At 40.6% G+C, this 17,992-nt stretch overlaps 1 protein-coding gene across 2 annotated transcripts in view; it reads right to left on the bottom strand.

Annotated features, from left to right (window-relative positions):
• Positions 1 to 16,830, bottom strand: part of ACVR1B (activin A receptor type 1B) — a 39,744-nt gene extending 22,914 nt beyond the window's left edge. For both annotated transcript variants that reach the window (XM_037847285.1, XM_037847284.1), the window contains exon 1: positions 16,728 to 16,830. In XM_037847285.1, the coding sequence (XP_037703213.1) occupies positions 16,728 to 16,818 (91 nt within the window). In that variant the 5' untranslated portion in view covers positions 16,819 to 16,830. The remainder of the gene's footprint in view (positions 1 to 16,727) is intronic.
• Between the last annotated feature and the right edge of the window lie 1,162 nt (positions 16,831 to 17,992).

The following is a 17,992-nucleotide window of genomic DNA, read 5'->3' on the forward strand; positions in this document are numbered from 1 at the left end:
GTGTCACTGAAAACCATAGGTTTCACCAAAGACTCCTCATTTCACATGAGCAGCTCCAATACTGCTAAAGTGGTCCTTTATCTCTACTTTGTTTAAAGACAGCTCATGTAAAACGTCATTTTCTCTGGTCCCTTTGAGATTTTGAAATAACCACCACATATGGACCTTATTAAAGGTCTTTTGAAAGTCCAGATTGTGTCTCTTATTCAGATACATGTTTACCTCCTGAAAAGTTCCAAATTACTAGACTGTCTGGGCATCAGGAAAACCACACTGCCATCTTTCCCCTGCAGTAGGTGATAACATTTTCTTAGGTTCAGTGGCTCTACATTTTATAATGGATCCCTCCAGCATGGCAACCAGGATCTCCCTGGAAATCTCTTTACAAATAGGAGTAACAGGCTAATCTAACAGTCTTCTGGCTGAGGTGCCACTTGAAGAAGCAGACTGTCCCATTCACCTTTGCTTCTCTAGGGTTGAATTTTAGTAGGCCCATACTAAACATGTGCAAAAAAAACAGTCATTTGCAATAATAACCCTGAAGTCCTTTGAAAAAGACGAATATTATTCTAGTTACTAAGGCTGTATAACAGATAATCCCAAAACTTAGTGGCATAAAACCACCATTTATTATGTGCATCAGCAATTTGGATAGGGCACAGGAGAGAAAGCCTGTCTGTGCTCCATAATGTAGGAGGCTTCAGCTGCAAGACTTGAAGGCTGGGGACTGGAATCCTTCACTCACCCATCTGGCAGTTAATGTTGGCTGTTGGCTGGGGGCCTTAGTCCCCCTTGACGTGGGCCTATCCCAGTAGTCCCTTCACTTGGGCTAGTTCAGACTTCCTCATCGCATGACTGGCTGCCCCAAAGCAAGGTCCCCAAAAGAATGAACCGGGCAGAAAATGTATCCTTTTCGTGGCCAAGCCTTAGAAGTCACACAGCTTCACTTCCACCATATTCTATAAGCCAAATTCTCACCCAAATTCAAGGGGAGGGAACACTTGATGGGAGGAATGTCAAAGTCACATTGTAAAAAGAGCATGTGGGATGGGAGATATTGTTGCAGTCATTTAAGAAAATACAATCTGTCGCAAAGATCTAGTTCTTTAATCAGGTCTAAAACATCCTGTACTTTTATCACTATTGAAGTCCTAAATGAAATAACATTTATTGACACCAAAAATGAAGACAACATTGGTTTTAATCCCTTAACCACCTTGAGAGGAAGCTAACATCTACAACCAGTCCACTTCAAAAGATTTAGGGATTGTATTTCCATATTATGCTCCTCAATAAAAATGGAGGAAAAAAAGCTTTTGGTTTTTCTGCTGTCTCCTCCATCACAGACAGCACCTTTAGTGGGACATAATTATTACACAGGGATTGGCAGCCCAGGCTCTGAGGTCAGACAGCCTGGATTTGAATCCTTTCTCCATCATTTGCTAGCTGAGTAACCAGGTAAATTTCTTAAGCTCACTAGTCTCAGTTACCCAATTATAAAATGGGGGATAACAATAGGACTTACTTCAAAGGGTTGCTATGAGGAATAAGATAACTTGGTGTAAAAAGCTGTTAGCATAATGCTCGTATAGTTGAGTGTTCAATTAAATGTTAGCAATTCTCACTAAGATCAGGCACTGATTTCTCCAGCAGGTTTCCCTGCTCCACCCTTGATGCTTTAAAATACCCTTAATCTTTTATTATTGGTGTAGGAATCTTCTACAAGCTATATTTCAAAATGTCCAGTTTCCAATATCATATATACCTAAAACAATTGACAAGAGCCTTAACATTAGAAAATATCCAGTTCCTCTTCAAATGTCTTCTACTGATTCAAAAAAAAAACAAAAAACTTTTTTAACAGTTGGTTCGTTCAAATCCAGATCCACAAAAGATCCTTTCCTGCACTTGGCTGCTGACAGGTCTCTTAAACCAAATCTATACGCTTCCTCTTTCTGGTTTTCTTTTCCTTCTTGGAAGTAATTTGTTGTAGAAACCAGGATGTTTTTGTTCCATAGTTTTTCGTATTCTGGATTTTGCTGGTTGAGTCCCATGGTATTATTTAATATGTTCCTCTCTCTTCTATTTTCTATTAACTGGTATTAGATCTAAAGGCTTTATCTGATTCAGGTTCAATTTTTGGGACTGGATATTCATAGGTGCTGACTACTTCCCTCACAAGGTACCTAATTTTCATTTGTCTTTTTAGTTCTCATTCTTCATAAAAAAAAAAAATTCTTTTTTTGAAGGAAGCTTTCTCCTCTTCCACTTTCCAGGTCCGATGTAGGCACCGTCTCACCATCATGTACAGTCTTAGACACATACACCTTCTAGAACAAACGAAGGTTGTTCTTCCAGATTACTTGCAATTATTTCCAATACTAGATTTTATTAAATAAGTAGGATCAGATTCAGTTTATTTCTTTAGTAGTCCTAAGACCTCTTACTCTAAAGCAGGTTCTTAACCAAAACTTTTGTGTTGATTTCTTGTTCATGTTTGGGTAATTCAAGTTCACAATCATTACTGTCTGCCCTAATTCTGTGGCTTCTCCAATCTCATTAGCTCACTTAAGCGGTCTGCATCAGATCCCCACTAGCCCAATTATATTATATAAAGAGATCTCATTGAGAGATATAGAGTACTGTCTTTATTGAGTCAAGTTTCCAAGCCACAGGGTCTCTAGTCCAACATCTCCAAACCTACTGGTTCTCCTACCAACTCTCTGAGATCAAGTCATAGATGAAGGCCCTCATTTGCTACTAAATTTCCTAATTCTAACGTTTCATTTTGGAGGATTCTACTTGGCACTGAGATCCAATAACTGTAAATATAATTTATACTATTATGAATATTGTATACCAGGTTTTGGGTTTTGTTTTGCTTTTTACCTTTATCTTTAGTGGATTTTTTTCCTGCTTACAAAAATAATCCATGTTTCCTTGTTTAAAAAAAATTTCAGACATCACAGAAATATATTAATGTAGAGGTTGAAAGCCCACTTAATTCCTGCCCCAGGGATAATTACTATTACATGTCTGACACATATTCCCTCAAGGGTTTCATAGGTATACTAATGTATTTTTTAATGTGTTTTTTGCAACACTGCATATAATACTGAAAAGCTGAGAACCTAAATTGTCCACTAACATGAAATTTAATTATATATCATCTATGGAATAATGTGCCTATAGTCTTTAAAAAGAATAAAAAAAAAAAAAAAAAAAAAGAATACCATACCCAAAAAGATCTACAGATTATTAAATAAAAATTCAAAAACTCAACATAGAACTGTACAACACAAACAGTGAACCCTGATGTAAACTATGGGCTATAATTAATAGTGTAATTATAATAATATTGTTTCTTCAATTGTAACAAAGGCACTACACTAATGCAAACTGTTAACAGGGAAAACTGTGTGTGGGAGAATATGGGAACTCTGTAGTTTCTGCATGATCTTTCTGCAAACCTACAACTTCTCTAATTAAAAAAATTAATAAATAAATAAAAATTCCAGCAGCCTTTTCACAGAAATGGAAAAGCTATTCTCAGATTCATATGGAATTGCAAGCGGTCCCGAATAGCAAAAACAATTTTGAAAAGGAAGAACAAAAGTTGGAGGACTCACGCTCCCCAATTTCAAAACTTACTACAAAGACAGAGTAATTAAAACAGTGTGGCACTCTCGTAAAGATAGACATACAGACCAATGGAATAGAATTCAGAATTCTGAAACAGCCCCACACATCTCTGGCCAGGTGATTTGCAACAAGAGTGCCAAGTACATGCAATGGGGAGAGAAGAGTCTCTTCAACAAATGGTTATGGGACAAGTGAAGAGCCACATGCTATCTCACCTGAAGTTATCTCACATACAAAAATTAACTCAAAATGCATCAAAGACATAACTATGAGTTAAGACTTACATTTTAAAACCTCTGAAACTCTTAGGTCAATCTTTATGACCATGGTTTTGGCAACAGTTTCTTAAATACGATCAAAGCATTAGATCAAAAGCATAAACAACAACAACAACAAAAAACTGGACTTCACCAAATTTAAAATTTTTTGCACATCAAATGACATTATCAAAAAACTGAAAAGGTAATGAACAGAACAGAGAAAATAGCTGCAAATCATATACCTGATAAGAATACATAAAAAATCCCTACAACTCAACAACAAAAAGACAAATGACATAATTTAAAAATGGACAAATGACAGATATTTTTCCAAAGAAGATATACAAATGGCCAACATGCACACGAAAAGATGCTGGACACTGTTAATCATCAGGGAAATGCAAATCAAAACCACAATGTGATACTACTTCACACCCATTAGGATGACCATAATAAAACAAAAAGACAATAAGTGTTGACAAGGATGCAGGGAATTAAAACCCTCTGTTCATTGTTGGTGGGAATGTAAAATGGTGCAGCCACTGTGGAAAGCATTATGATGATTCCTCAATAATCTAAACATAGAATTACCATAAGACCCAGCAATTCCATACATAGGTATATATCGAAGAGAAATGAAAGTCTGTGCCCACATAAAAACTTGTACACAGACGTTCATAACAGCACTATGCACAACAGCCAAGGGTAAAAACAATCCAAACAAAAGGTGGTTTTCCCACACAGTGGAATATTAGTAAACTATAAAAAGGAATGAAGAGCTGATACATGCTACAATATGGATGCATCTTAAAAACATTATGCTCAGTGAAAGAAGCCAGACCCAAGAGAAAAGGGGGAGTGGCTGTTAATGGGTGTGGGATTTTCTTGGGGGATGAATAAAAAGTTCTAGAACTAGATAGTGGCAATGGCTGCACAACACTGTGAATATACGTAATGCAACTGAATTGTACACTTTAAAATGATTAAAATGGTAAATTTTATATGTATTTCACCACACATAACACAAAAAACATACTGCAGATCCATGTCTAAGTGCTATTGTTAATACAAACAGAATTTGCAAAACAATATATATATATAATATAATTTCAACTACAAAAAAAAAAAAAAACAACCCACATAAAAACATATTAAATGCATAGGGAAAAAATCCTGGGGGTACAGTGTTTTTCAATCTATGTTCTTCCTGGAGCCCTAGGCTTTTCCAAAATGTCCCAGGAACCTTTGAACTCCACAAGGAGGGAACCACCATCCTCCTTTTCTTCATCATTTTCTCACTGGTATCTAAGCACAGTGCCAGGTGCTCAATAAATCTTAGTCTAACAACTTATGGGGAGGAGGGGGACTCTGCTCAAGTTGCTCACCTTTTATTCGTTTTATACAACTTTTTACATTTTCATTTTAAAAAGGGTTCCACTGCATTACAAAGAAGAAGGAAAAAGAAAAATGTTAAAAGTTATTCTCCAGCTACTGATCAGGACAATATTTATAAAAATCCTCAAGCAGATTCAAAAAAGGAGGTGCCTGGAACTAAACTGCCATAAAATAGTGGTGATATTTGGTTCTCCTGGAGAAAAAGGTATATGTGCAGGGGTTGGTGTGGGGTGGAACTGGTACTGTCCCAACAGCCAAAGTTCCACCTAACTAAGGAGAAAAATCTTGCAGCAGTAAAGCAAAGCAATCAGATGCTTTTGGTAGAAAAGACTCAAATTACTTTTTCCACCTTTCACAACCATCAAAATTAGATTTAAAAAATACATTAAACAACTATAAAATGTGCAAAGGACTTGAATAGACATTTCTCCAAAGATATACGAAAGGCCAATAGTACATGAAGAGATGTTCAATATCGTTAACCATTAGGGGAATGCAAATCAAAACCACAATGAGATACCACTTCATACCCACTAGAAGGGCTATTATTGAAAAAATGGAAAATAATTGTTGACAAGGATACAGAGAAACAGGAATCTTTGTGCATTGCTGGTGGGAAGGTAAAATGGTACAGCCACTGTGGAAAACAGTTTCATGGTCCCTCAAAAAGTTAAACACAGAACTACCATATGACCTGGAATCCCACTTCCAGGTGAATTGAAAGCAGGGACTCAAACAGATATTTATATACCATAGCAACACTATTCATGATAGCCAAAAGATGGAAGCAACCCAAGTGTCCATCAACAGATGAATGGATAAACAAAATGTGGTATATGCACACTATGAAATACTAGTCAGCCCTAAAAAGAAATGAAGTTCTGATACATGCTACAATCTTGAAGACATTATGTTGCATGAAATAAGCCATGTTGCATGAAAAATTTTGGTAAGGGATGGTGGTGACTATAGCACAACACTGTGGATGTAATTAATACCTATTTATAAACCAGTGGTTAAAGAAAGTGGTTAAAATGGAAATTTTCTGTTGTATATATGTCATGACAATTTAAAAAAACACTACAAAGCAGTGCAACACAAAGAGTGAACCCTAATGTAAACTACGGACTTTAGTTAATAATATAATTCTAATAATATCGGTTCAACAATTGCAACAAATGTACCACACTAATAAAGTAAATACATTAAAACAAAACAAAATAAAAGCTCAAGTACTCAAGAGCCCAGTGCAAGTTGTTTTAAAATGAAGTCAAATTTATGAGCATAGTTGGTATCTAGAAAAACCAAAAAATGTACTGATAAAAAGCACTTATGAAGGCTGAGAGATTTCAAATGGAGTCGAGAGGTCACTCTGGTGGACATTCTTATGCACTATATAGATAACACCTCCTAGGTTTTAATGTATTGGAATAGCTAGAAGTAAATACCTGAAACTACCAAACTCCAACCCAGCAGTCTGGACTCCTGAAGACAATTATGTAATAATGTAGACACAAGGGGTGACAGTGTGATTGTGAAGACCTTGTGGATCACACCCCCTTTATCTAGTGTATGGATGAGTGGAGGAATGGGGATAAAAACTAAAGGACAAATGGGGTGGGATGGGGGGATGATTTAGGTGTTCTTTTTTCACTTTTATTTTTTATTCTTGTTCTGGTTCTTTCTGATGTAAGGAAAATGTTCAGAGATAGATTGTGGTGATGAATGCATAACTATGTTATCATACTGTAGACAGTGGACTGTATACCATGGATGATTGTATGGTGTGTGAATGTATTTCAATACAACTGAATTTAATTAAAAAAAAAAAACAAAAACAAAAACAAAAGGACACTCATCAGAATGGCTAAAATTAGTATTACTGACAAAACCAAGTGGTGACAAGGATGTAGACCAATTGGAATTTTGTACGCTGCTGGTGAAAATGTTAAATTGGTACAGCCACTTTGCAGAACTGTTTGGTAGTATCTACTAAAGCTGAAAATATGTGTAAGAAATGTTGCTATATTAGGCTACTTTCTTGGGGTAGAATAGGAACATGTTGGAAGTAAAGTAGTTATCTTCGGTTAGTTGTCTTTTTCTTACTCCCTTGTTATGGTCTGTTTGAAATGTTCTTTTATTGTATGTTTTTTTACATTTTTAAAATTTTTATTTAAAAAAAAGTTAATTAAAAAAAATATATATATATGCAGAGCCCCCTTGAAGAGCTGGTGGAGAATGCAGGGGTATTGGCCTGCCCCACCTCGATGGTTGCTAATGTGCTCACATACATAGGGGACTGGTGGTTTGATGGGTTGAGCCCTCTACCACAGGACTTGCCCTTGGGAAGACTGTTGCTGCAAAGGAGAAGCTAGGCCTCCCTATAATTGTGCCTAAGAGCCTCCTCCTGAATACCTCTTTGTAGGTCAGATGTAGCCCTCTCTCTAGCTAAGCCAACTTCGCAGGTGAAATCACTGCCCTCTCCGTTACGTGGGATCAGACACCCAGGGGAGTGAATCTCCCTGGCAACATGGAATATGACTCCCAGGAAGGAATGCAGACCTGGCATCGTGGGATGGAGACCATCTTCTTGACCAAAAGGGGGAAATGAAAGGAAATGAAATAAGCTTCAGTGGCAGAGAGATTCCAAAAGGAGCCGAAAGGTCACTCTGGTGGGCACTCTTATGCACAATATAGACAACCCTTTTTAGGTTCTAATGAATTGGGGTAGCTGGCATTAGATACCTGATACTATCAAACTACAACCCAGAACCCATGAATCTTGAAGACGATTGTATAACAATGTAGCTTATGAGGGGTGACAATGGGATTGGGAAAGCCATATGGACCACACTCCCCTTTGTCTAGTTTATGGATGAATGAGTAGAAAAATGGGGGAAGGAAAAAAACAAACAAACAAAGGCACCCAGTGTTCTTTTTTACTTTAATTGCTCTTTTTTTACTTTAATTATTATTCTTGTTATTTTTGTGTGTGTGGTAATGAAGGTGTCAGGGATTGATTTTGGACATGAATGCACAACTATGTAATGGTACTGTGAACAACTGAATGTATGCTCTGTTTTGTATGATTGCATGGCATGTGAATATATCTCAATAAAATGAATATTAAAAAAAAAGAAAAAGCACTTATGAAAAAAATAGAACAGACTTAATAAAGGAAGCTATTTGTATGGGGGTGGGGGCACAGATTAAACAATAAGACACTTGATAAGCTTGGTATTTAATCCCAACTTGGGAAAAGGTCTCAGAAAGGAGTTTGCATAAGAGAAAGGTGTTTGAAAAGCCAGCTCCACACTATATCCATTCTACAAACTGCCTTTCTGAGATTCTACTTGGAGACAAACCCAACCCTGGAGAGCTGTTTAAACAAGTTCAACCCTAAGCCTCAGGTCTAGAGAATGAAAGCTTTGTTCTCACTCAAAAGAGACGTCTGATGTTTATGCTAAGGAGACCTGTCACTGCAACTTAATTTACAGCTGACTGTAAATACCTGAACATCTAGCAAGGGCTCACCTGCTGCCCAGGAAAATCTTAAGGTAAAACAACAACAAGTGGGATCATTATGAGAGAGTATACATAGTGGTCCTAGGACCTCAGTGTACAGACTCGACCATCTTATTGAGATCCTCCATCAGTAACTTGGTATTTCCCCTTTCCTTAAAGTTTATAATGGACATGGAAAACCATTCTTTCTATTTTCCTTGTTGTCTTTAAACAGACATACCTCTGGCTCATTAGGGCAGGGGAGGATATTTATCACCAGTACTTGAAGTATTTTCTTCCTGACCTATTTACTGTACTATGGACGAGTGGAGAAGAGACAGTGTATGTCACAGTTTAGAGGGCTAGGAATGATTGTTTCAGGCAACTGGGTCAACGAAGGAGAAAAAAACAGCCAAGGCTGAGAATAAAATGAATGAGGTTGAGATCAAGTTCATTTGGCTGGAATAAAATGGGTAGGTGGTAGAATAAAAAGAGATGAAAGAGGTGAAGCAGGAAGAGAGACCATTAGGTTACAAGTAATTCACAAATGTTTGCAACATTTTTGAGTGACTAGGATAAAAACTATAGTGATAATAAAATTACAGCAGGACAGAATTGGAATTATTTACCTAGGGTTTTTGCTGAGGGGATGGAAAAGAAATAAATGAATTCAACTAAACAGATTCATTAATACACAGGCTCTGTAACAGGCCAAAGCCTCATAAAAAAATAAGCCAGTTCCCGGCATCAATTTCAGGGAAGGGGGGCGAGTAGAGAGTGGGAGAGTAGGAGGAACCAATAATTATAAAACAATGCGAACTTCCATCTACTAACATGGACCAAAGAAAAAAGCAGAGAGGATGGAATCATTGATTGGGACAATGCAGGAGGACACAGAATGTTCCATGTCAAAGATGCTGGATTTAGCTGGGAAGAGAGAGGGCCTGCGGGGAAAACAGTGGAGAGTAGGAACAGGAAAGTTCCATGAAAAATACATGGCATATCAGGAGAGATGTGACAACAATGCTAAGGTTCCGGCAAGAGATGAGAGAAGTAAGAAAGACTAGAGCCAGATTAGACAGATTGGGATGCCAGGCTAAGGGGCCTGGAGTGGATTCTCGAGGCCAGATAAAGTGGTGGAACCAGGAGACTAAGGCGGCATGTTTTCCAAAGTTAAGCCCAGCAGTAGGATTGAGGACAGTGGGAGACTGGAGGCAGAGACACTGGTTACAGGATTATATTAATAGTAAACACAGTATGTAGTAGAACACAGTATTAAGAGCACCAACTTTGGAGTCAGATAGACCTTAGATCTACTACTCAACCTCTCTATGCCCCAGTCTTCCCATCTGTAAAATGGGGTAACAGAACCTCAGAAAACAGCTGGATAGAGGAAATGGCATAATGCAGGTGCTTAGCAGAATGCTTGGGTACATAGTAGGCATTCAGTAAATTCAAAGTTTTAATTACTACTGTCACTCCAGTGAATGAGAAGAGTCACAGTTTTGTGGTGATTCCAACAAGACGAAAGCCAATTTGTGTATAAACTTCTAAAGTACAAGGGCAGACTCTTTCCTCAGCATCCCTCTCAACTTCCAGCTTGGGGTGAGGCACACCCTGGCTAACAGAAATGAACACTGATTTAATCTGACTCCATCTTTACTCCAAGTGTAGAATGGAATATACCAAACATACACCAAGGCAATACATGAGCATTTGGGGCAAGGCAGTTCTCCACAAATACCTACTAAAAAAACCCCAAAAACTTCAATTTCCAGATTCTTCAACTCAAATATCCTAATCATCTAAAAAAACTTCTCTCCAAAGCACTCACAATCCCCTTCGTCCTGTAAATACTCACAAGTATCCAGGAAAAGGTGCAGTAATAGGGAAAAGCCGCTTTTGGTCAAAGGTATTCTTTTGACACGGGAGCCTCACTGACGGGGTGGCTAGGTACCAGGTCTCAAGTACCCTCAAGCCCATCCTGGAATATTTCTCATTATCCCCCTTTCCAACCTTGACTTCTCTTCACACCACCATGTGACTCACCATAATAAATATGTATGTGTGTGTGTGTGTATATATATTATATATGTATATGTACATATATATGTATATATATTTTGTTTTTTAAACAACACCTATTAATTATCTCATAGTTTCTGTCGGTCAGAAGTCCAGACACAGCACGACTGGGTTCTCTGCTCAGGATCTCACGGAGCTGAAATGAAGGTGTCAGCCAGGACTGCGTTTTTAAATGGGGCTTGGGTCCTCTTCTAAGCTCACTGATGATTGGCAAAATCCATTTCCTTGCAGTTGTATGAATGGGGTCCCCACTTTCCTCCTAGCTGTCAGCCAAGGACCACTCTCAGCTCCTAGAGGCTGCCCACATTTCCTGGCCATGTGGCTTCCCTAGGCAGTTTACAACATGGATGTCTGCTTTCTTCCAACCAGCTGGAACTTCTGCAAAGAGCGGAGAAAACTCTCTGCTTTTAAAGGGCCCATTTGAATAGGTCAGGCCCACCTCATAACCTCTCTACCTTAAGGTCAACAGGTTTCAGATGTTAATTACATCTGCAAAATCCCCTTACAGCAATACCTACTTCATTTAGTGTTTGATTTAGTAACTGGGAGAAGGCGTGTGTACCCCAAAGACAGGAAATCTTGGGAGGAGGCCAGAAGGTGGACTGTGGTAGGCAGAATCACCTTATATTTTATTTATTTGTTTATTGTTTTTCTCACCTACCAAAAGGTAAGCTTCATGAGAGCAGGAATTTTTGTCTCCTTTTGTCTACTGTCACATTCCCAGCACCTACAATACTGCCTGACATATAGCAAGCACTCAATAAATATGTATTAAAGGAGCCTTAAGATCACCATACTTAGCAATATATATATATATATATGTTTATTTGCAAGTTAAAAATGGGACTTCTAACTATATATATTAAATATATATATATTTAATATATATATAATATCTATATATTAAAATTCTGGTTCCGTGAAACTATTTGGCAGTCCTTGGAACTCCATACGATGTAATTTTATCTGCACCACAATTATTTATCTGGTTCTAAAACACCATAATCTTCACTTTACTTCAATGAAGTTGAGAGAGATGTGAAATAGTGGCTCCAGGAACACTCTAGCACATCACCCCCTTTTATTTCCTTCACAGCACTTATGATTGATAATGTTCTTGTTTACTTATTTCTTTTCAGTCTAAGCCTCCCTCCAAATATTCATTTACTTATTACTTTTCAGTCTAAGCCCCCCTCCAATTGTAAGTTCTGCAACTTAGAAGATGTCTTTTCATCCATCTTGTTCTCTATTTCCCCATGCCTAGAACTGTTTCAGGTACATAACCAACAGAATGAATAAAGAAATCTCCTATATAACTGTGTAAATATTAGGGGTGATTTGATACTTTAAAGGGAAAAGCAGTTACTTTCATTATGTTAAATTCAAAATATTTAGCAAGATAAATGCAGGCCTAAGACTGAGTGGAGACAGAAGGAAACCAAAAAGACTACTAGAGTTGCCTGAAACGGCACTGTCACTGAAAACTAGATTGCCTGGGATGGAAACTTCATAGCTAACCCAAACTCTGGTAACTCTACAGAGTAAAGGAAAGAAAGATCACTCTGGAATTGTATTTTTGCATCGTGCTTCATTTATCCACAATGGACAAGCTGGCAGGCAATAGCAGAAATGGTGCCTCCGAAGCCCAAGCTCGGGTTAAACTATGCATGAGGAGAAACAGAGCAAAACCTGAGCGCAGGTATTCAAACCTGATCTGGAGGCAGTGCCTGCAAAGAAGAGAAATGCAAATTTGACTTCAGGGGAGCCTTCTGATCTAGAGTCACTGATTATTTAAAAGGTTTCAGCATTCCCAATCCAGGTGGAACTGATGGGCCATGGATGCCTGCAGCAGCAGAGGGACTGATGAGAAAGAGGACTCTAAGATTTTCTTTTTATAAATACTGAGAAAAATGAGATAAGACCCTCTTACATCAACTCCTACTATAATCAACAAATAACACAAGAATGTAAGACAGAGGCAGGATTCCAGAATTAGTGTTCACTGCTGCTCTGAGCAAAAACTGAACAGTAAACAATAAAGATTTCAAAAAATTAAAACAAAAGAGCCACTTTAGTATTCTAACTTAACCTTCAAAAATAAAGAAGATCTAAAGAGCTAGGAACAGGGAATTCTATTCCACCACAACACCCTGTACTCCTGAGTTATTACGAGAACAAACTGCAACGCGATTCAACTCGTGTTCCAAAATGCAACAAGCAACTTCAACAGGACATGCTAGAAGCAGCAGCATGTCTCCTCATCTCCTCGGTTTACTGATACATATTTTGGTAGCAAGGTTACAATTAGCTCACAGGTGGAGAATAAACCCATTTATAACACAGCAGTCCACCTGAAAGACACAATCATCTAAAAAGGTTTTCAGGAGAAAATGAAATGCAGCTTCTTCCTGTCCTGACTGCAGATCCCCAAGTGCCTTTGGATGAAGTCCTCAGTCAAACCTTCCTGTGTTCACGGTCACCATTCTGGCCACCTCTCTGCCTCCATGTTCTTATGTAACATTTACATAGTGCCATAAACATACCCAGAGTTGCGTAAGAATCAAAACCTTGCCAAACCAATAAAGCCTGAAACAGGTCCCTCCCTCCAGACTCTGATTAGCACAGGTACACTGCCAGGTCTACAGATGTGAGGGCCTGTCAAAGACAGAAATTCACTTGAGAAAACCTGAAACGGGCTTAAAACATGCACGAAGAAGAAGAAATTAACCAACCTGCAACATGTGGCATTGCTATCAATCACAGAGAGTCTGTTATTCTGCCCTACAAAGATAAAAAGTAACCCAACATTGCTTGTTCACTGAAGTCAAAGACTGTGTCTAAAAATACCTCCCGGCCAACTGGCTATCAGTTATGTCAGTCTCACGAATGTCCCAATAACGACACAGACTATTTCCTTACTTTACAGAGGGAAAACTGAGGCAGAGTCACAGAAAGGTTAAGTTACATGGTCAAGGACAACCTGCAAGGGAGCAAAGTTCTGGGGTGCAAACTGGCCTCCTCCCTCCACCTGGCTCTCACCTTTAACCGCAGAAGCCGTTTTAACATTTTCATCGCATCCATTCCAGGAGCTGTCTTAACAAAACTAACCATCGATTCTCTGTTTCTGTATAGAGTTAATTTACACTGTCCCTCAAATCTGTGTCCACTAAACAAAACTACAGGACTTGATCTGAAATTAGATTTTTAGTTTGTTCACAGAAATTCAAAATGTTCCTGTTAGGAAATTCAAAATGTTCCTTGTTGCTTCTGTCTTGAGAAGTGAATGTCATGTTCTCCTGCTACTAATTCAGTTTTACATTTTTAAATACTAATGTGAAAATTCCAAAGCTGGGGCCTTAAAAGATGGTACACCTATCAACTGGATGCTATTTCTAAACTGAAACGCCTTCTCCTTACCACTGGCCTTTTTCTAAGTCCCAGTTAATTCATTAATTAAGAGACACACCTATCCTTTACTACCCTCCTATCGTTTCCAAGTACCACGCATCAGAACTGCCTGGTTCTGCCACTCCTCCAGCCCACATAAGGAAATACTATAGGGGAAATGCAGGGGAGAAAAAAAAGTCTACTTCTTGTTACCCCACAGTCTCTATTTTCCCAGAACTGACGTTTTACTTTAAGCCTTTTGCAACAGTGGTCTCCGTAGCATGCACTATTGGCAACTAGATGTGTCCCGGAAAAAACTGTAGTGTCTGGCCAAGAAGTTTAAACGCCTTAGAGAATGTTTGCTGGACACACAACCTAATTTCCAACTTACCCAAAAAAAAAGAAACTAATTCCCTATTATGCCCACCCATCCTCATTCCAACAAACATTCATTCTAGAAAGGTTACAAAAATGAACTCTGCCCATTCGGCACCAGATTATCAATTAAACATTTTTTTTTAAACTAGAGGTTTACAACAAGAAAAACCCCACCGACACTACGCCAAGTCATCAGGGAAATGCTTGTTAAAAATCTTGGATCTATTAGGGCAGGATAAAAATTCCTAAGGGAAGAATTTAAAGATTTATTCATACACAGATAAAATGACAAACCTGAGGGCTGTCTCCTTATTTACTAGCCCACTAGAGAAAAAAATATGTTATGGCCATAATAAGCAAACACCCTTATTCACGAAAACCATTCTCTCACCACAAACGTCAGGCTCAGTTCACACACCTTCTCCCTTCACCATGTTTATCAGTCTACAGGGCAGAGTCACCCACACCACAGAGCAGTGAGCCCAGAGAACGAGCACAGGCGAGGTGCTGAGCAGAAGCGTTAGCCAAGTGAACAAAGACCCCACTGCACCGGCTACACCGCTAGGAGCAAATACTGAAGCTGGAGATAATCAGCTTGTTTTTGAGACTCCTAAGTGGGAAGATGGCTTTTCTTGATTGCCTGCTTTATTAAGGAAGCCCGAACCCACCTGAGAATCATTATTTTAGTGGCGAGGAGAGCCACAGAACACACACTTGATCTCCCACTGCTGGAAGGTTAGGGGCTGCTGAGAAGTCAAAGCAGCAGGCTTTGTACCTTGGGAGCAAACACAATCCTGATGGTCTCTCCCAGATCCATCTGTGGGTCAATAGTCACTTCAATGTAACTGCCAAATATAGCCTTCATCTGCTACCCCAGTGGCGAAACACATTTGCGAGGACTCTCTTAAATGGAATATTTTAGGATTTCATCTGCCCTTCTCAGCATTGAAAGTATAATAAACAACACACTGAGTGTGGAGTGTCCCACAGAAAGGTACCCTTCTCTATAGTGGGAAGGATGGGGGTGGTATCAGGCAAGCAGAAGGCTGGGGGTGGAAGGTAAGGGGTGTGTGAAGGGTGGGGGAGTGTGTGGGGAGAGGGAGGGCTGGGAAGAGGGATGGTAAATAAGTAATGACCAAGGGCCAGGGAGCCGCCCCCAGTGGTGGGATCTTTAAATAATCGTGGGGGTTGAAAGCAGGTTCTAGGATTTCACCTAAAAGGCTTCCACAAAGTAATTAACTGAATGGGCCCCCTGGGGCGCGGTGGGGCTGGGTGGGGTGGGGGGGGGGAGAAGGAAAGCAAATATACCTAGATCCAGATTAACTGTTCTGGAGCTAGATTTCATTGGGTTAGATTGCAAAGCTAAACTTAAAAAGGGGTAGGGGCCTTTTCACCCCACTTCCTCCAAATAGCTTCCACAGGGCGTTTGTATTGGGGGTTGGAGGGTTTGCCCCCCTAAACTGAGCGAAGGGGAAATGTGACTCCCTTTCCCAGAACATTAGGGAGGAGGAGCAGGGAGGGGAAAAGACACCCCAAGTGCAGGATCTGAAGGAAAGGTTAGAGGCGCCTTCCCCTATAATCTGAGGTGCGCAAGGACCCTCAACATCAGAATACCTCGGAACAACAAAGACCCCATCGCCCGAACCCCACAATCTTGGCGGGAGAAAAGGAGACCCCCAGAAACATCTGGAGGTAATAAAGCCCCCCGGCTCTGGACACGCTGAAAGGCAGAAATCACGGATCTCCAAATCTTCGGGAAGGAAGCCCAGACTCCTCTCCATGGAACATGAGGGGGGCTAAGAGCGCGCGACCCCCGTGAGCTCCCCGAAGCCAGTTCCACCTAGAAAGGGGCACGGGTCCCCCAGGGCCTGGCGTGAGCTCGGTCCCAGCTGGGAGGCCGCGCCTTGGAGGTTGGGGGAAGCTGACTGAGGGTCACCCCGACTCCTCGGGGCCCCCTGCCCGGCCATATTGTACGCTTGGGGAGGGGGCGCACTGTAGCCCAGGGGCCGCGGCTGTTGGCCTCGCCCTCCCTGGGCCCTCTCCATCCCGGCCCCCGCCCTCCGCCCCGGGACTCACCCTGGATTCCCCGGGGCCCGGACCCGCCGCTGCCCGCGAACAGGAGGACCACAAGGGGTAAAAAGGAGGAGGCTCCGGCCGACTCCGCCATAGTAACCACCGCCGCCGCCGCAGCCCAGCAGCGCCCAGAGCGCGCGCGCGTCCCCGGCGCCACCCCTCTTCCCCGGCTCCCGCCTCCCTCTCCTCCGCCCCGCGCCGGCACGTGCGCTCCCGGAGGAGCCGGCGCCGCGGCCGCCGCGCGCGTCCCCGAAGGGCAGGGCAGGAGCTGCGCGCGGGCGCCCGCCTTAAAGGGGAGTGTCCCCGTTAAAGGGGTGGGAGGGGGCCGCGCCTCGGCCAACCTCAGGAATAGGTAGGTACCCAAGGAGGAGCGGAGGCCGGAGCTGGACAAGCAGCCTCCTCCCTCTCCTGCATCCTACGCGGCGCAGCATCACCTTATCAGTACCATGTCCCACTCCCATCTAATATTCAACTAGTCCAGTGAATGCTTCCGTTGCTTCTACTCCTACTGTCCAGCTTCAAGCCCCCTTCACGTCCCACCCGGATCATCGTTAAGGGTCTCCTAACTGGTCTCCCTGCCGGGTCCTGCCCCCTACAATGCACTGGAATGTGTAATCGAATCATGGCATTCTCCTTTTCAAAACATACCCAGGTTTTTTAATGCTGACACTCGATCTTGGTGAGGCTGCTGTGTGAGGCATTCTTATGCTGCTGGTAGGTACAACGCTTTTGGTAAACACTTTGGCATGATGTATCAAATACCTTACAACATTCATGCCCATTGACACAGTATTATCCCCTTTCTGTGTGAAAGATACAATAAAGATGAGGACAAGTATTTTTGAAAAATGTTAACTGGTGCAAATTTATCATTGTAAAAAGCTGGAAACAAACTAAACAGGCAATAATGGAAGACAAATTATGGCTCATCCATGTGATGGAACATTATTTAGTAATTAAAAATCATGTTTGCAAACACTAGTTATTGATATGGGAGAATGTTTTAGTGAGATAAAGGTAAGTGCAAATGCAAAATATAAAGCTGTTCATAGTATTATTCTATTTTTGCTGATTATATATATTTGCATGGAAAAAAGACTGGAAGAAACTTGCCAATATTATTAGTAGTTATTGCCATGAATGATTTTTTACTTATTCTTCAAACACTTCAGCATTTTCTAAATATTTTATAAACAAGTGTCACTTTCAACTTTAAAAAAATGCTTATAAATACAAAAAGTAAACTGAGTCACCCAAGATCTTTTAGA

The sequence above is a fragment of the Choloepus didactylus genome, chromosome 8 (assembly GCF_015220235.1).
Source record: "Choloepus didactylus isolate mChoDid1 chromosome 8, mChoDid1.pri, whole genome shotgun sequence".
NCBI lineage: Eukaryota > Metazoa > Chordata > Mammalia > Pilosa > Megalonychidae > Choloepus > Choloepus didactylus.